Consider the following 27,141-nt stretch of genomic DNA (forward strand, 5'->3'; position numbering starts at 1 on the left):
ACCCTACACTCTGGTTCAGCACGCTGCTGATCATCATCGCCACACTAGTAGTATACAGAGGGACAGCAGCTATAAAACATTGACAGTGCATGTGCTGCTACATCTAGCAATTGCAGTTGTAGCTGGTGAGCGTGCGGCTGTCAGTGCCACATCATCATTGATCTTCTGTATACAAACAGAGAGGGGTTAGTATAACATGTCTGTCATTTTTTGACCCCTTGGAATCTATAGTTTAAAAAAAATCCCAGACAATCAATTTATTTAACTGTGCCCTGCACCCCTCACAGAGTGGAATTAGGGGCTCTGAATCACCGAGTCATGGTGGTCCGCCACACATTGCTCACCCATCTCCCCAGCTATTTACATTAGGCGATCCTCTACACACATACACAATAAGCATAACTCAGTGTTCCAGTGCTGCTTGGAGCGCTCCCAGGAGACATGACGTATGGTATCTGTTTTCTGCCTGTAAACCAGTTATACATTCCTCCTTAATTTCACACAATATGAGGGTAAGTGGATAATTTATGGGAGACACCCAGTTCTTCCTGTAAATGATTTTTTTAGGTGGACCTAAGAGTTTTAGAGGAAATTCTGGCCATAGTTATTTTAATGCCAGACGAGCACTAGTATTTTTCGACTGTTTTCCATGAACAATACGTTCGACAAATGTGAATCACCCGTGATCTTCCATTCTACAGTAAAGAGGAAACATCTTAAAGTGATATTCCCATCTTAGACATTTTGGTCAAACTAACAGGATATTTTTTGCAGGTCCCACCGCTGTAGTTCAATCCCTTGTCTACAATTAGGCTCTCTGGGTCACCTGAGGGAGATCTGCTGGGAGGGCACAATGAGAGGGGGCTTTAATATTAGGGGGAGCTGGGGGCATAATATTAGAGGGCCTACAGTGTGACAAGGGAGCTGTGAGGACACAATGTGAGGGGAGATGGAAGGCACTATACTGTGTGGGGATGGAGTAAGGCATGGAGCAAAAGACATGGCTTAGGGCAAAAAAGCTGTCCCTCTTTCTCTGCTATGAAGGTTGGGAGGGTCCGAAGAGCTGTCACATGAAAACTCTTTTTGTGATCCCTTTCTATTTCTTTTTAACTTTCGGCACGATCCACAGCACGAGGCAATCCTGGCATCACAGCTAATGGGGGCTTGATGTAGACAGACAGTCGGACTATTAGGATAGGGGACACATGTTGTTTATGGGGCCATCAAAGGGCAACCTGACCCTCACACATGACCAATCCACCTCCTCTAAAATATTAAATTCAAGCCCAATAGTCTCTATTATATGTGGGCTGATAACATGCACCCACTAGTTTCCCATTGTTTAGGAGCCACAATACCAATACTTTATTTATAACATATTTTGGGGTCTATAGTATACACATATGCAATATTCTTGCCAACACACAGGCACGGTGGTTGTTGCGAATAGCTCCCTGTCCATGTTGGGAGCTGTTAGGGAGACTGCAGCACTCTAGGAGGTCTCTAAGTACTGAAGAACTTTGTAATTGCATCTGTAGCCACTGCCTGCATGTTCTGGTCCAATAATGTTTCCTGTGATACTGTGAGGCAAGCTGGAAGCTGATTGGAGAAGTGCTACCACCTGATCAAGGGAATATATAAACCCCTGCTGAGTGAGAGCACATGGTCGTGGAATCCAGTCAGTAGATAGAGTAGCAGGTCCAGTGTGCACTCCCTGCAGAGCTGCCACAGACCCACTGCCAGGAAGAAGAGCTACCTCAGGCCGCTGCCTGATACCTTGGGGCAAGTCAGGAGACTTAAAGGGCATCTACCACCAGGATGAAAGATTGTATGCAAATGAGCCTGAGGGGATCCTCTCAGGCTCATTTGCATATAGTCCTTCATCCTAGTGGTAGATGCCCTTTAAGCCCCAGGGCAGAGGTCCCCATGTGGACTCAACTCCATCAGCCCAGGCTGCAGTTACTACCAGGCTGAGAGTAACCTCCCTGCGCACCACCTCCCACCAGCTCACCGGACTGCGGAATCTACTGCTGTTACATTTGGCCTTTGTCTGCTGTTGAATAAAGAACTGTAAGGGTGTGGTCAAACGTTGCAGTTAAAACTGCATCGGAATCAGCTTTGAGGTGGTTTTAGGTGCAGTTTTGTCAATTTAACAGGTTAAAGACATAAACGGAATGGGTGAATGGCATTTGTGGAGTAGGTTTCCCCTTCAAAATCAAATTCACCCATTCAGTTCATGTCTTTCACCTGTTAAATTGACAAAACTGCACCTAAAACCACCTTAAAGCTGATTGCGATGCAGTTTTAACTGCAACGTGTGATCGCACCCTAAGCTGATTTGCACAACGTTGCCTCCGTCTGATCCCTGGATACGGCTCCTTACCACCACGGGCTCCCCATCCATTACACAGGGACTCATCCAACAGACACCTCAGGGTTTGCCCCAGGGAGAAACCATTGCATCAGCCTCTCCCTCCATATTTCTTTGGACAGCCCTCAGGTCCCCATAACAAGCACGTGACATCAGCGTGCCCAGGGCCGCAATAGCCAGCCACTCTGGTATTCTGGGCCCCGGCTGCCTCCAGGCCCCAAGAAAAGGCTAGGCCCCAGTGGGGAATGTTGCATATAATCATACATATGCCTGTACATACACCCCAAATGCAATATTCACATATATTCCTATAGAGGACCTTTCATTAGCTCCACCTCTTTGCACAGGTACCATTTTTTGGCTGCCAATAATAAGGCTTTGTACTGTCATGTGGGCGGTCCATGGCTGAAGCAGACATCCCAGGACCACCCACATGACAGCTTTATTAGCCTATTGGTGCAAGAAGAAAGAGATTTCAATTAGGGATTGCCCATAATTTAAGGACGGAGTCTGTAAAGTGGATGTGATTATTTCCTCCATGATCCCTGCCCTTGTATCTCAGGTGTTATTGATAATATTCCTATTATTCCTAGGCCCTGCTCACACATATTATCCTTATTTTTCTCCCCACAGAACAGGATCAACAACAAGCCTCAACCTCAACCCAGCCAAAAAAAATTAGGTTTCAAAACAAGTGGGCGGAGACTGCGGCAGTCACGCCTGCCCAGGCTCGCAGCGAATAGGCGCGTCCTCAGGCATAAACCACGCCCTTATTTAAATATTTTCTTCTGTTTGAAGCAATGCTGCAAAATAAGCCACACCCCCCGCTTTGACTACCGCTAGGAGAGGTGGTTACCATGACACTGACGTTGTGTGGAGGCGGCCACGGCGCAGGCGCAGTGGGACTTTTGGCAAGATGGCGGCGGGGCCAGTGAGGAGGCAGAGCTGGGGGATGCTGTGAATCAGCCAGAGGAACAGACCGCGGCGTCACGGGCAGCGGCAGCGCCACACCGAGCTGACAGCACGGGACATACACGGGCACACAGGAAGGCTGCAGCACACCCGGGAGGCTACCGGACAGTGCGGGACACATGAGCCGGAGCAGGTCCCGGGAAGAACCGGCGGCGGCAGAAGAAGAAGAAGAGGAAACAGCCGGCGCTCCCTGAGGGCCCGGGTTCAGGATGAAGTTCGCGGAGCATCTGTCCGCTCACATCACCCCGGAGTGGAGGAAGCAATACATCCAGTATGAGGTGAGGGGGACTACAACTCCCAGCATGCCCCGGAGTACTCCTCATACAGAGGAACACAGTGTCATATGATGGGGAACTACAACTCCCAGAATGCCGCGGAGTGCTCCTCGTAGAGGAACACAGTGTCATCTACCGGGGACTACAACTCCCAACATGCCCCCGGAGTGCTCCTCATAGAGGAACACAGTGTCATCTGCCGGGGACTACAACTCCCAACATGCCCCCGGAGTGCTCCTATAGAGAGGAACACAGTGTCATCTGATGGGGAACTACAAGTCCCAGCTTCCCCCTGGAGTGCTCCTCATAGAGAGAAACAGTGTAATCTACTGGGGAACTACAACTCCCAGCATGTCGCTGTGGTCCTCCCCATAGAGTGAAACACATGACCTCCCCGGGAACTACAACTCCCAGCATTCCTCTGTAGTGCTCCCCATAGAGAAGAACACAATGACATCCACTGGAGAGCTACAACTCCCAGCATACCCTTGCAGTCCTCCCTATAAAGATATCTATGTAACCCGTCCTACTAGGGAGCTACATCAATGCACTCTGTACCAATCCCTGTGTGCATTCTGGGACTTGTAGTTCTGCAGATGCCATAGATTAGACTGTTCTCCATCTCCCATCATTCATCTATTTTGGAAAGTGGATTGTGAAATGTTGAGAGTGAATGTGTCGTTTACTCGAGGTGCCAATTGCCCAAGCCTGTCCTGGCAGGTCTGAGCGCTGATCAGCGGCGCCCCCTGTGCTGAGCAGGTTGTATCCCTGTCATGTGTAGCTCTCTGGGTGGACATGTCTATTCTCTCTAGCTCAGGGCTTGATACCTGTAGCTATCATGGCGCCGCTTATCCTTTTCCTTGTACATTTTTGCATTGCAGATACTGAGTACAAACATTAAAATGCATTTTCTTACCTTAGTGTATTACATGCGGGTATAAATGGCTGATAGTAGAGGTGTAATGTAATTACAGCCAGAGAGAAGGACGTGCCCAGATTACCAGCAATCCGATTATCATAGCACCTAATCGGACAAGGTGGGAGAAGAGAGGTGTGACACCCCCTCCAGACAGGGGCATCTGCTTTGTGCTTAGCTTTGCTGAATCAGCACTTTGGTAAAAGCCTCAGCCTATTGAGCGGCGTGGTCCATGAGCCTGCAGGAAGTCTGGCCGTATGGCACTTGTGATTGACGGGAGGTTGTTTTGTTATGATAAGGCTGCAGGACGGGTGTTATTGTCCCTGAGAGGTCATGGGGTGTAAAGCTGGGTGTCTTCTGTTATAGACTGGGAAATGCATTGCTAAGCGGCACCTATATACTTTGTGATATCCATAGTCTTCATGGTTATAATGTGTATATTAGGAGATTGCTATGAATATTATAAGACATATTCTATGGTGAAACCTTTCCAAATGATTGCCTCTTTGAGAAGACCAACCCTTTATCCAGACCGGGGGTCACGCTGGCCTTTGTCCTGGAGAGCACCACCTAGAAGGCCACTTTTCTATTAATTTTTGGCGCCCAAAAGCAGATCACAGATTGACTAAGGCTCAAACAAAGACCATTGAGGCTCCGACATGTGTCTCTCCTGTTATAAATCTACAACTCCCAGCATGTCTGACTAGCTACAGGCTGCCTCTGCATACTGGGAGTTGTACTACATGTCCTGATGATGGGAGATTACTGCTGTCTTGAAAGGTGGACAGAGATTAGGATTGTGGATGCAGAATCGCTGTTGTATGTTGCTTGTTCACATGTTAGATTTTCAGCTGAAATTTCTGGAAGTCTCAATGGGACTTGATACAAAAATTTTCTATTGAACAACAGGCGTTCAGATATAAGGAACTGATTTCAAGGTATTAGAAATCTGCTATGTGTGAATACACACTAATAATGATCCTGATGGTGTTATACATTGTCACAATGGCAAATAATTGGATATTGTAGCAAAAGCTGGGAGGCAACCACTGCGGTTACCAGTACATCTTCTAAAGGGGCTATTGCCTTCCTATAATCCACATGTGACTGATGGATAGCTGCATCTTAAAGTAACCAACCCCCCCCCCCCCTAAAATGATTGTGAAGAATATATTAGCAGTTATGGCAATGTCTGTGACCCCACTGACTTACATTACTGCAGATACTGTGTGACAGGCGTTGAGGCCAAAATCTCTAACCTTATGGGAAAGCTGTGCGACGGCGATACTATTATTGTGATTGATATGTACATTATGACTGCACGTGGTGGGAGATCACACTCCCAGCCTTCTGCGTCTTCATATCCCGTTGTTGTTTCTGGATACTTGGAAGATTTGGATACTGAAAGGCGTCCCTCCCTGTGTGGTAAGGGAGAATGGACATCAATAGGAGCCTTTTGTGTTGGTGGCCCGGCGATAAGAAACGGACTCCTAAGACTGAGTCTAGGGATCTGTACAAAAGGTTATAGCAAGAGGAACAGAAACTGTGCAGATATAAATCATCTCTCTGTGTCATTGGGGATTGTCTAGTTCTTAGGTTGTGAAACTACAAGTCCCAGAATACTCCAATTTGTGTATTGGGTCGAGAGCCACAAGTTGTAAGTCACTAAACTGACAATATATGTAATGAAGGCAGAGACTGATTATTACTATCGTGATTTATATTCATGGAGTAAGAAGATGGGAGAGTTCTCCAGTTCTACATAGACATACATGCTGCCCAGATGCCCGGCGCGTGCCACAGCACCCAGTGAATGGGACGCGCCGCTTTCTGTGTAAGCAGCTGTGATCAGACAATACAGATACTTAATAACCGGGACATAATGATGTCTCCTACAGAAACAAGGCTGAGTAATGAGGATCCCAGGGATCACGGCTGCTCCAGCCGGATTACTAGGAAGATGTAGATATTGGGGAGATCTTTGCAGGCGTCTTTTTGTTGTGAGGCACATGGCGCGCGCTGTGTAGCCATAGTATGTAGATGGCGAGTGCAGTATCATGGTGCTCTGATAAAACTAATAATTGCATCTTTTCCGGATTTATTACTTTTCTGGCGAGTTTAGTTAAAAAGATAAATGGTAAATCAATGTCTTTAATGGCCAACTTTATTGTTCTGCTCCGCGCCTTACTGTAGACATAGTGCAAATAAATATTCCAGATAAAACAGCGGGGGTTAAAGACAAGAACTTCCAGTACTCCTTTTTTATCTTCTGTATTATTGTCAGTGGCAGAAAATTTTGCTGCCCATTTGGGCTTATTCACACAAACGTGTCCATGGCGTTCCTGCAAAAAGGAATTTTTTTCAAATATCCTTGTGGTATGTGTTGATCTGTTTTCCGTGTCTGCATTTTCTGAGAAACAAAACGGACTGAACGCCAATGTTTTTTTTTTTTTTTGTATATATATATATTTTTTTTTTTTTTGTGGAGCCTTATTGAAGTCTGTGGTCCACAGATGCCAAATATTTTTTAACTGACGGCTGATCCGATTTAAAAAAAAAAAAAAAAACAGGAAACCAGAATGCTGATTTTGGACAGCAAAAGATTTTTTGACAGTAAAAAGAAAACTGATGTGTGAATACGCCTTTAAGCCAATCTCTGGGGTGGTGTGTTTTTTGAGGAAGGTTTTTTTTTTCTCTTATTGACCACCATTGCTTTTGTGTTGGATTTGCGTTAAAAATTCATGTGATTGATTGACTGAAATCTATATTTATCGCATCCCACGTTTTTTTTGGTGTGCATGTGCTGTAAAAACCTTATTAAGACCCCATGAAACTGGTGATTTTGCACACTTGGAATAATCCTTACAAATTCAGGGTAAACAACAACCTTAGAAATGTGAGAATGGTTACTAAATATTTGGGCTGCAATCCATGAGATTCTTTACTGCCTTGCAGCTAGTCTTCAGTGATGGGTCTATAGATGATGTATATTATTATATGGTTTATTATATTTCTTGTGCAATGATAAGGAATAGCTTGGAAATCTTGTGCATCTCACCTGTAGTCCTGTCCCTACAATGAGGATTAACTAAACAAAATGTAGACACATTATAAGGAAACAACGGTGACAGAAGATTAGAGCATCAGCTGTGATACATGGAGCGGGTGTTCTGTGTTTTCTATAGGTTACAGCAGGTATAGATGGTATAGACAGATCTCTGGGCCTGTACATCTCATGTCCTGATGCCAGGACAGATACACAGAACACGATCCCTGGTGCCGGGGAAGATGAGATCATGTGAAGTCTTCTCTAAATATTTCTTTATTATTCCTTTGGGATTCTTACAACGTCAGATACTTCCCCTTCCTAAAGGGATCATCCAGCGCCAAATAAATAAAGAGCGTAACCTTTTTAATATCCACAGAGCTGAAGAGATGGCAGTGTCCTCCCAGACTGCTGGCTGCTTCATCATCGCTGTCATGTTTGGTTAATGAGATCTATGTCAGAGGCAGAGAGGGAAAACATTGTGCGGCTTTGTGTTTTAATCCTGCACCTTCCCCATGTAGGAGCCCATCAGAGGGGTTAGAGATAACAATCAGGCGCCCCCCGTCGTCTCCTGGCATCGGTCTTATATGAATCCATCTGTGTTCATCTTGGGCAAATCTCTGCATTCAAGGCCTAGTGAGTCGACTGGTGATATTTGATATTTGGTTCGTGTTCAGGTGCAGCTTTAAAGAAATTTACCATAATGATAAACCAAGGGCACTTACTCATAGATCCAGGCACTGGAACTGGGGTAATCTTCTTAAATTTGTTATCCCTAGGCTCCTTCCTTCTAAAATCGAACGGTTAAAATTCTGAGTTAGAGGGGCGTTACCAGAGGCCCTTTATGCTGCAGATTCACAGGCTGTTACACTCTCACCCTCCCCCTGCTCCCTCAGCACTCTCTAACCCTCCCACCGTGGACTGAATTTTCCTATGCTGCAGTAAGAGTACATCAGACAGAGAGAGGGGATAAGAGGAGACAGTGTAACATCCTGTGAATCTGCAGCACAAAGTGGCTGAGAACCACCCCAGTAGCCCTTTAAGCTCATTGGCATAATTTTAAAAGTTTATTTTAGAAGGAAGGAGGCTGTGGATGACAAATATAAGAAGATTGCGACCGGCACAGTGCCTGGATCTATGAGGAAGTTTATCATGGCTGATATTGGTGGTAGATTTCCTTTCATGTCTGTACTGAATTATCGGCCACTTTATTTTAATTGCTGAGAAGTTGCCAGAAGTTTAATGTTGTTCTATTCCGCTCTCGGCTCAGAGGGAGTGCCCGTCCTTTGTTGCTGTGCAGTCTATTTGACTACATTATTCCTATTCATTTCTTCAGATTTTTATACAGGCGGTCCCCTACTTAAGAACACTCGACTTACATACGACCCATAGTTACAAACGAACCTCTGGATATTGGTAATTTATTGTATTTTAGTCCTAGGTTACAATAATCAGCTGTAACAGTTATCACGGGTGTCTGTAATGAAGCTTTAGTGTTATTCCTGGTTCTTATGACAACCCAACATTTTTAAAATCCAATTGTCACAGAGACCAAAAAAGTTCTGGCTGGGATTACAATGATAAAATATACAGTTCCGACTTACATTCAAACTCAACTTAAGAACAAACCTACAGACCCCATCTTGTATGTAACCCGGGGACTGCCTGTACTTATAGATTTTATATATGACTTTTATGGAGAGAAACCCAATTCAAGTTCTTTTATTATCTTGGGGCAAGTATAAATTTGTATTTACTTTCCTATGAACTGTGTGTATATATAACATATATAGTATATTATTAACACTAGTACCTGACGGGATCCCTTTAAATTTGTCTGTTTCTTATGTCAATATTTATTCCCTAAAAATAGACTTTCTCCCATGCGTTATGTCTGGTACCTATATTTGGTTCCCAGTGGTGACCAGCGACAAGCTCACCCTGTGATCTTAATTCTAATATAGGATTTGCACTGGGTCATGCCCTCTGGTCATGGGTAGGTGATCCTGGCACCTCTGCTGAGTAGTTTTGACAATTAGGTAGAGGCTTTCCGGAGATACAATCCAGCAAATAATTTATCACAGCACATATTCAGATTGTAAAGTGTTGTTCTACATTTCTGTTATCACTGGATTTATTGTCCTGGATAAATTCCCATTTCAGCAAATACATATTATAGTTTGTAAAATGGAAAGTTATACACATTTCCAATATACTTTCTGTATAAATGCCTCACTGTTTTCTATATCTCTGCTTGCTGTCCTTCTATAGGAAGCTTCATCATTCACTTCCAATGGATAACAACAGTTCCCTAATCATGTGATGTCACACAGGTGCACGGCTCGTTATGTCAGAGATAGTGATCTAACGAGCCGTGCACCTGTGTGACATCACATGTTTAGGGACCTGTTGTTATCCAATGAAAGTAAACAATGAAGATTTCTATAGAATGACAGCAAAAATCAGAGATCTTGAGAATTGAGGGATAGATAAAGTATTTTGGAAAATTGTATAACTTTTCAATTTAAAACTATTCATATTTTGCTGTGATGGGACAAACCTGTGAAATCTAGGGTCAACACTGTCTGTGAGCTGAGACTATAGCTGCCAATAATCATTGTAAATGGTGACAAAGAGAAGATTATTTTATTTTGTGTACATTGTTATAGAAGCGGCCTTCATTCCTGAACTTCTCTCAAGGTTGATATTCTGTGACATAATCTAGTGGATGGGTCGGTGATGCCATTTATACAGTGGTCATTGTACAGGTAGGGGGGAGGAGATAAGCTGTGACATCATCTATTGTCAGTAGTGATGTAATGATGGGGCAGTGTTATCTATATAGAGGACATTGTACAGGGAGGGGAGGAGATAAGCTGTGACATCATCTATTGTCAGTAGTGATGTAATGATGGGTCAGTGTTATCTATATAGAGGACATTGTACAGGGAGGGGAGGAGATAAGCTGTGACATCATCTATTGTCAGTAGTGATGTAATGATGGGTCAGTGTTATCTATATAGAGGACATTGTACAGGGAGGGGAGGAGATAAGCTGTGACATCATCTATTGTCAGTAGTGATGTAATGATGGGTCAGTGTTATCTATATAGAGGACATTGTACAGGGAGGGGGAGGAGATAAGCTGTGACATCATCTATTGTCAGTAGTGATGTAATGATGGGTCAGTGTTATCTATATAGAGGACATTGTACAGGGAGGGGAGGAGATAAGCTGTGACATCATCTATTGTCAGTAGTGATGTAATGATGGGTCAGTGTTATCTATATAGAGGACATTGTACAGGGAGGGGAGGAGATAAGCTGTGACATCATCTATTGTCAGTAGTGATGTAATGATGGGTCAGTGTTATCTATATAGAGGACATTGTACAGGGAGGGGAGGAGATAAGCTGTGACATCATCTATTGTCAGTAGTGATGTAATGATGGGTCAGTGTTATCTATATAAAAGGTCATTGTACAGGGAGGGGGAGGAGATAAGCTGTGACATCATCTATTGTCAGTAGTGATGTAATGATGGGTCAGTGATATCTATATAGAGGTCATTGTACAGGGAGGGGGAGGAGATAAGCTGTGACATCATCTATTGTCAGTAATGATAGGTCAGTGATATCTATATAGAGGTCATTGTACAGGGAGGGGGAGGAGATAAGCTGTGACATCATCTATTGTCAGTAGTGATGTAATGATGGGTCAGTGTTATCTATATAAGAGGTCATTGTACAGGGAGGGGGAGGAGATAAGCTGTGACATCATCTATTGTCAGTAGTGATGTAATGATGGGTCAGTGATATCTATATAGAGGTCATTGTACAGGGAGGGGGAGGAGATAAGCTGTGTCATCATCTATTGTCAGTAGTGATGTAATGATGGGTCAGTGTTATCTATATAGAGGTCATTGTACAGGGAGGGGGAGGAGATAAGCTGTGACATCATCTATTGTCAGTAATGATAGGTCAGTGATATCTATATAAGAGGTCATTGTACAGGGAGGGGGAGGAGATAAGCTGTGACATCTATTGTCAGTAGTGATGTAATGATTGGTCAGTGTTATCTATATGGAGGTCATTGTACAAGGAGGGGAGGGGATAAGCTGTGACATCATCTATTGTGTGCTTAGTAAATTGAGTTGTGGCCCGAAATACCTTTTTAGAATTTATAAATGTTGACAAAATAATATTTTCAATTTTAAAACTTTGTTAAAAAAAACTTCCCTGTTTTAAATAACTCTAGCTTTCCTGTTTTTTTCCACAAAATAAAGTGATGGTAATTTGTGCAGCCACTGTAGATATGTTGAGGGGGGGGTTAGTAATCTCTGGTATTCATGTTCCTAGGATTGAAGAGGATGCTTTGCTGCCTATTTTCTCCACTTCTTGGCTATGCATTGGTATCTGACCAGCCAGTGTGTGGGCAGCTGCAGTGATGCTCCAATCTACAGTTTGGCTCGGGTGCCGATCCCAGCACATTCGGTGTTTGTAGCACTTGCAGGAACACATCTCTAAACCCGGATGTGTTCCCTGTATTAGAGGTAGGATCCATAATAAACTACCCAAACTGTCCAGGATGCAACAGTTATAGAGAAAAGCTGAATATAGAAAAGAAACACTAAAGCTTTATAGGCTGTTACACTGTGAAGGAGCAGTCTACCTGTCCCCCCCCCGTCTCCCCCCCCCTCCCCACAAACACACTATGTAGACTGCGATACAGCCTGTGAAGCTACAGCACAGAGGGGCTCTGGTAAAATCCCCAGGAGCTCTTTTGGCTCTTTAGCATATTTTTAAAAGTTGGATTTAAAAGTAAGGAGGCCATGGATATCGGACATAAGAATATTAGCACAGTCCCTGTGCCTGGACCTATGGGTAATCGCCTGGTTTATCCATGCTTGATTTTGATGGTAGATTTCCTTTAATGAAACTGAGCCATCGATTGAGAAATCCTCTGTGTGATCCTAGTAGTTGAGTTGTGTCTCACAATCCTGTGTTTGGGTGTGAGATAACTGGCTGGAGCAGTCTCATACGATTCCTTTATGTCTGGTATATTGATGGCTGACATCACTGGGTTTTATCTTTTGTTTGCGTTCATATTGTCTTTACCATGAAATGTATTGATTCCTGTGAATAGGATTTTGGATGTGAACTTACTGCAGATTTGTTTTTAAAGGTTTTAGTTAGTGACACTCAACCAGGACTTTTCTATGTATGTATGAAAGTGTTATGTGTTGTATATGTCTGTGGATACAAGTCAGAATCCGCCTTGTGACATTTGGGTCATGGATTATAGGGGTCATCAGGTGACAATCCCATAAGGCCCATAATAAAACCTGATGTCTGTATATGAAGGGCTGTGCTGCCATGTATGTGGAGGGCCCCACCCGGGGGGTGCAGCAGTGTGACTCCCCTACTACATGTTCACCTGTCGCTGAAAATATCGCAGTACAGAAATAAGAAATCCCATTCTCTACAGCCGGGCCATGTATGAGTTAAGCCTGAGGTTTATGCGGAGGAGTAAACAGACCCCTATGTGTATGGAGTAGTATCAGTGTGTGTACAGAAGAAGTAACTTATTCTTTTCTTTGGGTTTCTCTTAGGAGCCGTCACAGGATTCTATAATAACATTTGTGCCCATTATTTGTTTGCTCCATTTAATGGAACAAAAACAGATTTTAATTAATTGAACTACCAGGGTATGAAATCTCCTCTAGAATTCTCTTTTTTCTGTGAAACCTATAAGAAATATCTCCCAAAGTCATGTAACAATGAGCAGAGAAGAGTCATATTTTGCCTAAAATTAAACAAGTTTAGAGGCTGCAGGGGAGGGGGGGGTAGTTAATTCAGAAGCCCATATCTTTGGTTATATAGTAGCTAAATTATTTTGGTGTCTTATTAATAATAAGAATTTCATCTTTCAGATCAGTTCAGTCTTTTGTTTCTGTCATCTACAAAACAGGCAGGTAAAGTTGGAAATATGAGCTGCAGACAAAGATCCAGTTCCCACCTATTTAACTGTCTGTATCTAAGATTCTTATCTTTAATATGACACTGAATACATGTTTCTAGGTAGTAGGAAAGCAAAGGTAGGGGGGTCTGAAGTAACCCTCCTCCTGCAGCCTCTAGGCTTGACTCATCTAAGGCAAAACATGACACTTCTCACCTTACTTGCAAATGGCTTTGAAGGAGACTTTTTACAGCTAAACCAATAAGATTCACATTATAAAGGGATTCTAGTAAGGACATGTCATCTCCTACCTGAGGGGGTATAAACATTTAGTGGGGTAAAACCTGGTGACGGGTTCCCTTTTAGGCTATATGCACATGTCGGTAGATTTTGTCCTTGTGATATCTGTTGATTCAAGGGATTGCACACTGACTGAAGCTTTTCTATGGGGTTGTAGACTCCCTTCCTGTGAGTGCCCTCTCCCCCGGTAGTCATCTCTGTCATTGCGTGTGAATAGACCTGACATGTAAATGCCACACGTCCTACAAACAGGACCCCTTATCTGCTTCTCCCCCCTAAAATCAAATTGATTGATATCTGTCCTTTCTTCTTTTACCCATGAGGAGCTGATACAACATTTTCACAAGTCGGATGTGGATTTGTCTCTGATCTTGCTGCAGATTTCTTCCTTTCCATGTAATCCATAGGACTGATCCTTTCCTGTGCAGATGTTACCGCTGCTACTTGCACAGAGAAGAAAACGTACATGGAAAATCTACAGGGGTGAAGGTGTGGCGCCATGTAAAACCCCCAATAGAGGTAGCAGAGTGATTGACAGACACATACAAAGAGCTGGGAGGGAGATGCATTGATCGGAGCAGCCAGCAGTGGTGTAAGAGGCGGAGGTCCCGCGGGATGGCGTATTGATCAGAGGTGATGGCTGTAAGCGGACTGCTAAGCCTCATTTCTCCATCTCTGGCTTTTGTTTATGGAAAATGATCATATAGTCAGCAGCTTGTGTAAGTGGCGCTCAATAAATCTACACGGGGGAGATATGTAAAGTGTCCTGTGTCTCATTGAAGACCTGGGAAATGCTTACCTATAGTGGACATCCAGCATCTGTAAGACTGCCAGGAGTGATGGAGGGTGCTGAAGAAAGGGACCCGACTATTCCAAGCAATGTTCAGAAAATGTGCATTACACCACAGAATCGTCATATGTAAGAAAATAAAAAATTTGTATTCAGACTTATTTGGGAATAATATTAGTATAACCGTTTTGTGTTACTCTATGCAAACTCTAACCCCAAATAATCATTGCTGATCCACATACCTTATCTAATACTGTAACTGAAAACTCAGATGATTTAAAGGGGTTGTACAAAGTTTGCTCAGGATAACGGTAATGAAGCTAATCGGTTAGAGTATGACTGCCGAGACCTCCACCAATCACAAGATTGGGATCCTGTTTTCACTAAGATAGGTGGAGCATTAGTCCTACTGTCCCATCTATTAATGACAATAGGACCCCAGATCTAGAGGTTGCTGGGGGTTCGGTTTTTGTGACGTCCCAGCAGTCAGACCCTTATTGATGAACTTGTTTTATGCTATCCTGTGGGTAGGGGATAACTTTCCAACTTACAACTGCAGGTATGTAATTTGGCAACATTGGACAATATAGAAGCTCAATGGGGGACATTTATCAGGCCCTGTACACTCGTTTTCTGGTATACAAGCCCTTAAATAATCACAATTACTAGTGAATCACTGGCGTGCGATAAATGGTCCCCAATGAATTGTCTGCGTTCTGTTGTGGTCCCCCCCCCCCCCACACCCCCAGAATATGGGGATGATCACATAAACTGGCTCATGTTTTCCTTCATATTGGTCTCCTCTGACGACTTGGTAATTATATCTTCTTCTTGCCCTGTACAAAGCAATCACATCTTCTGCCTCATCACCTGGGCAAGTGCATGCATCAGAGAACTAGATGGTGGCTACATCTGGAACATAGGTCGTCTTTTATAGGATTGGTCAGTGTTAGGGACTTCACCCTGTGCATGGGTTTTCGCTCTTCTCCTTTTATATTCATTAATACAGAGTTAATTTTTCGCAGAACACATAACTAATGGGCAGAATTGGCTAATTGATTTTGGCAGTGTCTCTGTAAGAAGCAGGGTGTGTGGGATTGTGTATGAAAGCCTCCTGTTTTATGAGATGTTTAAATGTTGAAGCGTGGGAGGACAGAACGAAATGACAGTGGGGACACGTGGGGTGACAATCCGTGCATACAAAACTGTGCGTGTTGTGTTTTAGAGCCACATCACATGGATGGTACGATGTTGGGTCATGTGTGAGGTCTAACATTTATTAGTAAATGATAAATGTACAAGACCAATCCACAAATTATAGAGCAGATACTTTTCCTGTCTGTTTATTAATCGTCTGTCCTCTTCTACTGTCATCACCGTGTGAGCGGACCTCTGCTGTGACACTCATATTTAACTCACATGCTGTCCATTTCCATTTGATCCTCCTGGAGATGGTTCTTCTCCTTCTCTGGAGTCCAGCTGTGTTTAATTAAACTGATTGGGCTTGATTAGGAAAGGCCCACACCTGTCTATGTAAGACCTCTCAGTGCATGTCAGAGCACATGAGAATGGGGAGGTCTAAGGAACTGCCCAAGGAGCTCAGAGACAGAATTGTGGCAAAACATGGATCTTGCCAATGTTACTATAGGGTTGCTACATTGAGGGAGCATAAGGCTGACGGCACTCGTGGCATTTTGAACCTGTTTTTAGACCGTTTTTAAGCAGTCCGTTAAAAAAAACGCATCCGTTTTTTTACAGTTTTATTCTAATTATCTTAATGAGGATAATTGGAAACTTGAGAAAAACAGTCAAAAAACGCCACGTGCAGCCGGCCTTAGTAGTTGTGTGTTTATTTTGTGTTGTATTTTTTCAGCTTTTAAGCAGTCCGTTAAGACGCATGCGTTTTTTGCAAACTCATCCATTTTTTACCAGTTTTACCAATTAGCTTAATTAAAACGGGTCAAAAACGTATGCGTTTTCAAAAAATGCATGCGGTTTTTTAACGGACTGCTTAAAAACTGCCCAAAAACGTGCCGCCGGGCTAATGCTGGTCACAGTACCGTGAGTTTCCCGAGCTCCTTGCCTTGTGTATGTGTCTTCCCGGTACACCATCAGCGTGGATCTACAGCCTTGGGCAGGTCTCCTCTGCAGATGAAATTTAGATTGTTAGCTTTTGAGGTTAAAGGCTGTTGCTGCCGCAGCGTGTGTGTGCAGAGCCCCCTATGTGCCTGCATGTAGCAGCATTAGATGTAATCCTTTGTCTCCTTGTATGTGATAAGCTGTCATGTAGATGAAGGATATGCCACAAATTCAGATGCCTTTATCTCCCCGCATACATAATAGGATGTATGGGAGTTCTCTGGGCTTTTCCGGGGTTTTCCGTTTCATTTGATTTGAATTAAAATTTAATTTTTAAAGATCTTTTTTTTATTTGCTTATTCGTCTAATTCCATAATTCATCACTAAAATAAAAAAATAAGCGCTATGTCAAATAACATTTTGCTTCCACTCCATAAATAATTTATATATTATATTGTATCAATTTTTTTCTAGCACTTTTTGTTTTATAGATTGCTATTTATTACAGTTTATATTATATTTACATATTTGTTTAAGGATAATAAAGTAAATATTTAGATGTTGGATCGCTTACTGCAATAACACAATTTAGCAGCACCGTATTATAACCAGGTGTATATAGAAGATTCCACATTGAGTTTCCCAGTCGTCAGATTCTCCCACTTCTAGGATATTTGTCTTTGATATGTTTCTTCTTTTTCCGTGTTTCCTGTCCTGGAACAAGGATGTCGCTTGTGTCACAGATCTGCTTCACTTTCTAGTCCTTTTAATGACTTCTTGTATTTGTTCTGCTCCCTGTCAGCTGGGAGCTGACTGCCGCTGGTTTATAGGCAGAGGGGGAATGACAGGTTAATTTGTAGGGTTGCTGGAGGAGCAGGCGAGCTTTTCATGCCTCATATGAGGATAATATGGAGGGATGGGGAAAGGAACATACACAGATCCCTCATCCAGAGGCTCAATACCTGGTGTAACCATAGGGAACGTCCACACATTTTGGACATAGGACACACATGAAGGAGGTTGTTGTGATGTCTTCTGTGCATTATTGATCTGTTATGTGTCTTGGTGTTGTGCCGTGGTAAAATCATTATGGGCCAATGGTAATTAGTTCTCTGCTTGGAAAACTTCTCGGGTTTCCTTCCATTTTCTGTCTTTATTTGTCACATCGTTCTGGTGAGAATTGTTCATGTAGATCATTGCTGTAATGGAAGGTGAAACTGCTCCAATAAAATCATAAAGTCTGTGCATCAATCCTGTTACGGCTGTACATTTGTGGACACTTTAAGGAAAATAGAAATATTTTTCTCTGTTTTTATATGATAATAATCTTAATAATCTCCTATAGCGCCATCAAATTCCCCAGCGCTCTAGAAATCATAGGGGACATATACAAATATAATATTATATTATAGTCATATGGAACAATAGGGGTGAAGGCCCTGCTGACAAGAGCTTACGGTGTATGAGGATGAGGGGGTGACACAAGAGCTTACAGTCTATGAGGATGAGGGGGTGACACAAGAGCTTACAGTCTATGAGGATGAGGGGGTGACACAAGAGCTTACAGTCTATGAGGATGAGGGGGTGACGCATGAGCTTACAGTCTATGAGGATGAGGGGGGGACACAAGAGCTTACAGTCTATGAGGATGAGGGGGTGACACAAGAGCTTACAGTCTATGAGGATGAGGGGGTGACGCAAGAGCTTACAGTCTATGAGGATGAGGGGGTGACACAAGAGCTTACAGTCTATGAGGATGAGGGGGTGACACAAGAGCTTACAGTGTATGAGGATGAGGGTGAACACAAGATCTTATAGTCTAGGAGGATGAGGGGGTGACACAAGAGCTTACAGTCTATGAGGATGAGGGGGTGACACAAGAGCTTACAGTGTATGAGGATGAGGGTGAACACAAGATCTTATAGTCTATGAGGATGAGGGGGTGACACAAGAGCTTACAGTCTATGAGGATGAGGGGGGACACAAGAGCAGCTTACAGTCTATGAGGATGAGGGGGGACACAAGAGCTTACAGTCTATGAGGATGAGGGGGGACACAAGAGCTTACAGTCTATGAGGATGAAGGGGGTGACACAAGAGCTTACAGTCTATGAGGATGAGGGGATGACACAAGAGCTTACAGACTATGAGGATGAAGGGGGTGACACAAGAGGTATAAGGTTGTATAATGTTCCAACCTCTTTAGTGATGATGATGATTTTATATATAATTTTTCTTTAGAGCTTTCATCCGTCTTAGAATAATGTCCCCATTCACATGAATATATTTTCACGTTAAGATACACATCCAATGTTGCGGGTTGGATTTTCGGTAGCTAGAGAAAGCTGTGTCATTGACTTGCCCTTGGTAAACAAAGATGATAGAAAATAGGATTCAACATGAGGCTCCCTGCACGTGAACATGTGCATTTTCTGGTCATAAACGACCGCCCTCCAGTCCATTGTGTGGGTTCTGTGTGTTATCGAGGTGTGAGGTTCTAATGACAGTAGCAAATACTGGGCGAGTTGAAAAGACAGGCGGCATTAATAGGACCTGCTCTGGGTGCATTCACATGTGGAGTTTTGGTTGCTTCAAAACGTGTGTGTCAGAACGCGTGCATTTAAAATGTTCCAGTGCGTTTGGCTACTTTGAAAGCGTTTTTATTCATTGATGTAAGTGTAAGCAGCTGTGAAAATGTTTACCGAGCTGCTTACTCTACCAGCAATGAAGACGAATGCTTTCAAAGTAGCCAAATGCATAGTAACATTTGAAAACGCATGCGTTCTGCAGCAACCAAAATGCCACGGATGAACGCAGCTTGTTTTTCAGCTTGTTGGCGTATACATATACATATACATAGGCCGAGTGAATGAGCCCATGGAAATACATGTGTTCATGTGCTACCCATTGAATTAATGGATGGAAAGCAGGGAGACAATGACTATGAATTGTAATGCATTATGATAGATTTTCTGCTTAAAGGACCTCTACCACCAGGATCAAGGATTGGAAACCAAGCGCACTAGGTGTGTACTTTTTTCCTATAGCTTCTTATGACCTTACTTAAATAAATAACACTTTAAAAATGATGCAATAGAGCCTCAGTCTCATTTGCATAATTTTTAAAGCCCTTTTTATGTCAAAACCAGGGCATAAGAAGCTAAGAGAAGAGCGGATCCTGCCAGAGGGGACACACACCTGTATGTCAGTGTGCTTGGTTTACATTCCTTCATCCTGGTGCTAGATGTCCTTTTAAGCATCACTTTTTTGGGGGGTATATACCTGTAATCATTATAATATATCAGTTCTAGAGATTATTATTATTTTTTTTTTATAACTTTGTTAGTCCACTTTGGGGTACATTTATCACGTGTCTGCACTGCCAGTTATTTCAGGGGACTCTGCCTCCTTATGTATTTGATGGGGTGACTGCACCAGCCTACAATATATGGCAGGTGTGGGTGTCGGTGGGGTGCACCCCATAATGACCACCTGTCATGAAGGTGGTGTAAAGGGGGAAATAATCACAGTTACTGGTGGTCCACTGGTAATTGTGATTATTTTACGGATTGTACAACATAAAACTGCCGGGCAAGTCTGGATAAATCTCCCCCCAATGACTACCGTCATCTCGTTGCAGCCAGACACCTGCTTCTGACTGTATCCATCTATTTCTAGTAGGAGGAACTGTGGAAGAGCACAATACTGAGAAAATATGATACAATAATGTTGTTTTAGTATTTCAGAGAGATTTTTACTGTTTAGATTTAGGGGCTTGTAAGCCAGTTCTGGTTCAGTATACGGTTTATGTAGTACAGCAAAAATCCACAGAAGCCGCACTCCAAACAATGGCGCCGAGAATACAAAGGGTTCATGACTCTTCAGCTCCGCTGTAATGACTTTACTCTTTTCCTCTGCTGGGAGCCGGACATATAATATATATATGTACCGTACATGTTTGTGTGTATATGTATCTGTGTGTTGTGACATCATTGTGAATAATGTATTGCAAAAATATGAAGAAATGAATAAGTTCTAGTGCAGTGTATGGAGCTGTTGTTCATCCGGTAGCGGCTGACCGGCTGCTAATCCATGGTGTAGATCTCTTCCTGCATTACATGGATATAAAATCATGGACACCTAGTCCCCGGCATGCAGTAAATACCTAAGCTGGGTTACATTTATTTCCAGCAGGTTGACCTTTGTATTGCTGGAATCGTCCTCAGCTGTTCTGCCATCTTTCTCTGCTTCTGTCTCAAGTCTTCACAACTCCAGACTTTGTCCATTCATCTCTGTGTACATTTCTTCCCAATGCAGATCCCAGAACAGCGGCCATAGATACATTATAACTGGTCCCTTAAAATGTCAGTTGATTTTAATGGCTTCAATCAGAGTCCCTTAGCGCCATTTCCGTTATTGTTGCGGCGCTATATTTTTGAAAATTGTGCAAATAGACACTAATGGAACCCACTAGAACCCGCTTGAAATCTAGTGACATTTTACCGGTTTCGTTAGACTTCTGTGGTTATCGTTTTACGAGGGAAGTTGATAGCGGAGGCCCAAATGCAAGTGTGAACAGGGCCAAAGCAGTCTACTTGCTGCAACTTCATCAGCTTCCCCTGTCATGTGTTAAGTTTTTTTCTTTCAACTCCCCTTTATTCGTCACGCACCATTACCTGGCATAAAGGTGACACCCAAGTATCAAATTATTCAAATGTTTACTGAGGATGTTACAAAAGATGGCAGAAAATAAACTTCACCCGAATATATGGTGCAACAATGTTATTTAATGGAAAATTCATTAGAAGACTTTTCTTTAAATTAGTTTTCCAGACTGAACTTCTTGGGGTCATGAGCTAATAGATTGAAGGGACAAATATCATTGTCAGTCACATGACCTTGCTACCATAGTGCCATTCACCTGAATAGGACTAAATTGCAAAACCAGGTCATATTGATCTTTTTTTAGATGGGTCATCAGTTTTGAAGTCTCCTATAAAGTCCTTAAAAACCCGTTGTTGCCCGGTAACAGTATTTTTTGTGTATATACCCCTGTTACACCAATTTTTTTTTTAATTTTTTTTTTTAATTTTTTTACAGTGAATCATTTGTGTAGCTTTGATCTTTTTTCAGTTTTGCTTACTTAAATTTATTTTTTTTTTTTTCATTTAGGCGTTCAAGGAGATGCTATATGCAGCCCAAGACCAGGCTCCGTCCATAGAAGGTAAGACACAATCCATTTTGGGTCCACTGACTGGAACAAGATAAATCTTTAGTTTATTAACATTGACCTGTGTCCATGAAACCATCAGTTATGTTCTGTATTTGTATGAGCCTGATGGATCCTTTATTACTCCACATACATAGACGCTCCCTCTCCGTGTCCTGGGAGGGCAATCTATCATCAGGTTTCCTTGTATCTGACTATAATGTTATTTCTTGCCCCTCCACCATTATGTGCACATGTGGAGAACATTTCTAGAAGGGGTCTAGTAATCCTCAGCTGTGTTTAAAGGTGAAACGTGTTCATGATGGATCAGCTCCACTGTAATGACGTTACTCTTGTCATCTTCTAAAGCTCAGTGTAGGGGCAGTATAGTTTCTTGGGAACCCAGAAGTAAACAAGTCATCAGGAGATGATCCTGTCATTACTCCTGTGCTCTTAGTTCTCTGTTGGTCTTGGTGGAAGATTGGAGTTTTTAGCAGTTTGTGTGACCTAAAGCAGAGGGGAGAGACTTCCTGCTGCAGCACAGTTGGTTTATAATATAGGCAGTTTGGGCGGTAGACTGGGGCCCAAACCTTCCAGGGGAAAACGGGCCACCTAAACCACCCACCGAACTTTATACTCAGAAGAACCTTCGCCCATGAAATCCTTATACATCTGTTTCTGCTCTCAATACACATGTATGCAAGGACTTTTGAAGGACCTTCAAGGGTCCTAGAATCGCAGATTAAAAGCTAGCAGAGAGAACACATTCCCCAAGAAGCTGCTTCTAGTACCATCTGTAGGAAGTGAATTCTGGACTTGTAATGGCTATAATAGTCATACAGCCCAAGGCCCATGGAAATGGACCCCCCTCCCCCGATGCAGCCTATTGGCGCGCTCACAGGCTGGCTATTTTCCCTCTGCAGCGCGTGGATGGGGTGGTGAGATCCCGTAATCTTTTGACATTGTTTTTGATTGTAATTTATCCTTGTAACACTGCACTTAGCACTTTATAATACACAATCTTGATGATATTTGTAAAATCAATTGTATGTACTGTACCATAGCACATGAACTTTCACTATGTATATATTTATTGATGATTTTGTGGATATTTAATGCCTATCATGTTTGTAAATTTAAACGCAATATGCAAATTAGGGGGTGGGGCTACTTAATCATGTGATCACTCTGTTTGGCATATATGAGCTCCACTGTCTTGACTTGGCTTGCAAAAGGCTCCCTGGAGCCGAAACGTCGCTGCTTATGTACTTTAATGTACTATAACATGGAATAAAGAACACCGCTTTTTCACTGAATACCTTGGAGTGCTGCCTATTTTCAATTACCTACCCCCCGATGCAGCCAGTTATCTTACAATTAGGCTTTGGAGTGTGAGGATATGGAAGGATCTATCAAGCTCTTAGAGGTCATTTCACTATACAGGCGGTCCTCTACCGTATAGAAATGAGACTAGAAATGTTGGGATTTTTATGCCCTTCCTGTATTGTTTGTCTCTTGCACTCGATGACTTTTTATTGTGAATTTGTGATTGTAAATGGTAAAGCCGGATATGCAGCTCCTTAGGCGAGTGTAGGCTGAATACATTGCAGCGAGATCCGGGTGTGTATGTACTGCATATGGAGGTGTCTGTACCCTCCCCTGGTGGTAGACAGGACCTTATTCCACTATAGCTTCTCCTATACTTGTTACAAAAGATGAGCTGCTGCCAAAGGCGCCTGGTATTGTTTTTCACGTTTGTCCCCAGTGTAACAGACTCGCATACACTCAGTTGTTTCTTACCACTTTTCCCATGGACCCTTTTCATTGGGTCCTACTGGTTGCAAAACTGTCTATCCACAGGATCTCCTCCAGTGATCTGGGGAACAACTGAATGGGGTTGTATTCTCGTGAACAATGGGGGTCCCTGTAGTCGGACCCACTCTAATCAACTTATTGTCCCCTATTGTGTGGATAGGAAATAACCTGAGCCAACCCCTTTAGCCCCTTAAGGACGTAGACAGGCTATAGCTTAAAGGAAACCTACCACCATGTATCTACCTATTAAGGACGGTCCGAAGCCTGAGCTACTGCGCGCGCGGAGAACTCCGGCTTTGCGGAGGTGGGTGCGCAGCTTCTCATAGCTGCGTGCTGAAGATATGCCGCACCATGTAGCCTCAGCTCTGGCTACTCCACGCCCCACTAGCCTCTTTAGAAAATTAGCATATTAGGGCAATGAAAGTTAGAAAAAGATGCAGGGGGCGTGAGGATTCGCCCTTAAAAGGGCTATCCTCTCATCCAATAGAGGCACCTAGCACCCGATCTACCTTAATAGGTAGATCTGTGGTGGTAGGTTTCCTTTAAGGCTCAGCCCCACTGACTGGCGTCGCTTTATATGGTTATGACTTTTGAACATTGTTACCAATCGAAGCGTTTATGAGATTTTTCCTCACATGTTGTACTGCACATTAGTGGTAAATTTTAGCTGATAATTTTTGTTTATTTACAAAAAAAAAAAAAAATTTTGAAAAATTTTCCAAATTCAAAATCATTGCGCAGAATTGCAAAATCATCAGGCAGATAGATTTACCACCTAAATAAGTTGCTGACTAACATTTTCCATTTGTCTACTTTACATTTTCATCATTTTTTAAAAAAATGTCTGGATAATTTATTTTGCTGTCACACGGCTTACAAATCATATATCGGTTTTCCCTATTTTCAGAATTGACTATTTTGGGGATAAATACAGTTTTGAATGTAATTTTAAATGTTTAGCATTAAAAAAACCCCCCTATATAATCAGCTCATTTTCAAATCTGCACCCGTCAATCTATCAGAAACAGCTTTTAGGAAGATTAACCCCTTGAGATCTTCATAGTAATTAATTCGATATGGAGGTGAAATTTAGAATGGTCAAATTTTGTTGGTAATGTTTATTTAGCCCTAAAATTTACACATTTCCAAAAGAGAAAACCCATCTTAAAATTTGTTATACAATTTCTCCCAGAGACCCCCCCCCCACATGTGGCCGTTACTTGTTTTATGGGCGCACAGCGAGGCGGAGGAGGGAAGGAGGGACCTGCAGCTGCCAGGATTTTAGTTTCCTTATTGGCCCCTTTTGTAGGCCATAAAATTTTAGGTTTTTCTTTATTGGGGCCATGTGATGGCATTTTTTTCGCTGGATGAGATGCTTTTTCCAGTGTTACAATTTTGGGGTTGGTATCACCTATTGTTGAATATTTTTTTTTTTTTTCTTTTACGAAATTTGGCAAATAAAACCCTACCAAATAAAATCTATCATTTGTGCATCGCAGTCCTCTAAGTGGTATACTTTTTTGGCTATGGAGCTGGTTGATGGCTTGTTTTTGCGGGACATCTTGTACAACAGTATCATTCTGGAGTACATATGATGTTCTGATCGCTTTTTATTGCATTTTTATTTTTATTCTACGGGTTGTTAAGAAGGCGGTGATACCTCATGTGTGGGGATTGTGTAATGATTTTTTTCTTCCACCTTGGGAAATGAACAAGCAATCATCTGATCTGACACCACGCGACTCCCGATACCGGCTCGTCGCCGGTGCAGAGCTGAACCGGTATCGGCTCAGCGCCGCACTAGTACAACGCAGGAGCCCTTGCTGTACTAGTGCGGTGCTGAGCGCTAATAGCAGGAGCCCTTGCTGTACTAGTATAGTGCTGAGCACTAATAGCAGGAGCCCATGCTGTACTAGTGCGGTGCTTAGCGCTAAGGAGTTAATTTGGTTTTCTGTATTGTTTCTTTTATTTATAGCGTCTGTATACTTACTAATCTCCACAATTGTCCTGTACAATACTTTTCTATTAGTGTAGGAAGTAGAAACTGAAGAAATGTGATTACATATATTCATATCGTTGTTTCCACGGCAACAAGAATGCGAGCGCCATTGTTTACCAGAGCGAAAACTGTGCGAAACACAAACAAGGTTTATAATCTAAAGTTATTCCTCTTGTATCGAAATATTAGGAATCTCTTTCCGTCACACTATGGCTGGATTCAAGATTGTTCTCCCCCCATGTCCTAAAACCAATCCTTAATGTGTGAATGAAGATGAGTTTTGCTTGTCTATATAATCATGTCTTCATCTTTTGGAACATCATTATAACTCTCCAACCCCTGAATTCCATCGTGACCCTTGCCTAGCAGTAGCACCTTCCATGCATGAGCCCTTCTTGTCCATGTAGCTGCTTGTAGTGCATTGAATCTATCAGCTTCTTCCACCATGCAGCTCCCTCCTCCCTCTGCTTCTTTATGCGGCTTTTGGGGGGGGGGAAGGGACACTTCAAAGAGCGATATCTTCTGAACTGTGGCACTTAGTAGCAACGTTCTATTTGAATTTTAAAGAGGAGAGTTTCCCCATTAATATCACATTCCAGCCGGGAGTTGGAACATATGTAATATTTAGAGGGGTTTTCACACAAACACAAGTTAGGCCGTATCATGTGCACAGGGCCTAACTTGCTGATCGGTGGGGGTCACAGTGATGAGACCCCCACATCACAAAAATTAGGGGTCCAATGGGGTCCCACGTACCTCCGTCAAACCCCTCGTTGCTCCATTAGAGTAATGGAGCAGAAGGCTGCGTATGTCTGTTCTGCTCCATTAATCTCTATGGAGCTGACGGGGATCGCCGAGCGCGGATAGGGCATAACTTGTCTTCGTGGGAAAACCACTCTAAGGGGAGATTCTCCTCTTTAAAATGACTACAGAACCAGGAAGATATAGCCATTTGTAACGAAGGCTTATTATTGGGGGTTTTTTTAGCCATAATCGTGCTAGGGCTTATTTTTGGTGAAACCTGATATGTACTGAGCGCGGTGAGCTTTAATGGAATCAGACTTTCTGCCCTCGCGTTGCTGCTGATCTGTTGTTCTTCCCTCTCTGGTTTGGCGGGCTCCTCTCCTGGCAGTTGTTAGCGCTGGGTCGGCAGACGGTAGATCACAGCTGAGCTGTAATAGTGGCAGGTTCGCAGGCATGTGAGAAATATCTTGCCGTGAGCACAAGCTGTCCCCGATCTAACAACACCGACTTCACATGCCTGAGGATGGGGCTCGTGTGTGTAGCGCTGGGTGGAGCTGGCACTATGGCTCCAGGATGCCAATTACCAACCTCAACATCCATCTCTTGACTCCTGTCTCTGTTGCTTTTTAGCCTCATTTATTTTCGGCTTTTCTTATCCCCCAGTCCTTTTA

General features: G+C 42.9%; 1 protein-coding gene across 1 annotated transcript in view; it reads left to right on the forward strand.

The window, feature by feature from the left end:
- The first annotated feature begins 3,245 nt into the window (after positions 1 to 3,245).
- The window catches only part of XPR1 (xenotropic and polytropic retrovirus receptor 1), an 81,019-nt gene continuing 57,123 nt past the window's right edge, over positions 3,246 to 27,141 (forward strand). Inside the window, exons 1-2 of the mRNA XM_072126620.1 lie at positions 3,246 to 3,621; positions 21,876 to 21,927. Of these exons, the coding sequence (XP_071982721.1) occupies positions 3,553 to 3,621; positions 21,876 to 21,927 (121 nt within the window). The 5' untranslated portion in view covers positions 3,246 to 3,552. The remainder of the gene's footprint in view (positions 3,622 to 21,875; positions 21,928 to 27,141) is intronic.

This window comes from Engystomops pustulosus, chromosome 10 (assembly GCF_040894005.1).
Source record: "Engystomops pustulosus chromosome 10, aEngPut4.maternal, whole genome shotgun sequence".
NCBI lineage: Eukaryota > Metazoa > Chordata > Amphibia > Anura > Leptodactylidae > Engystomops > Engystomops pustulosus.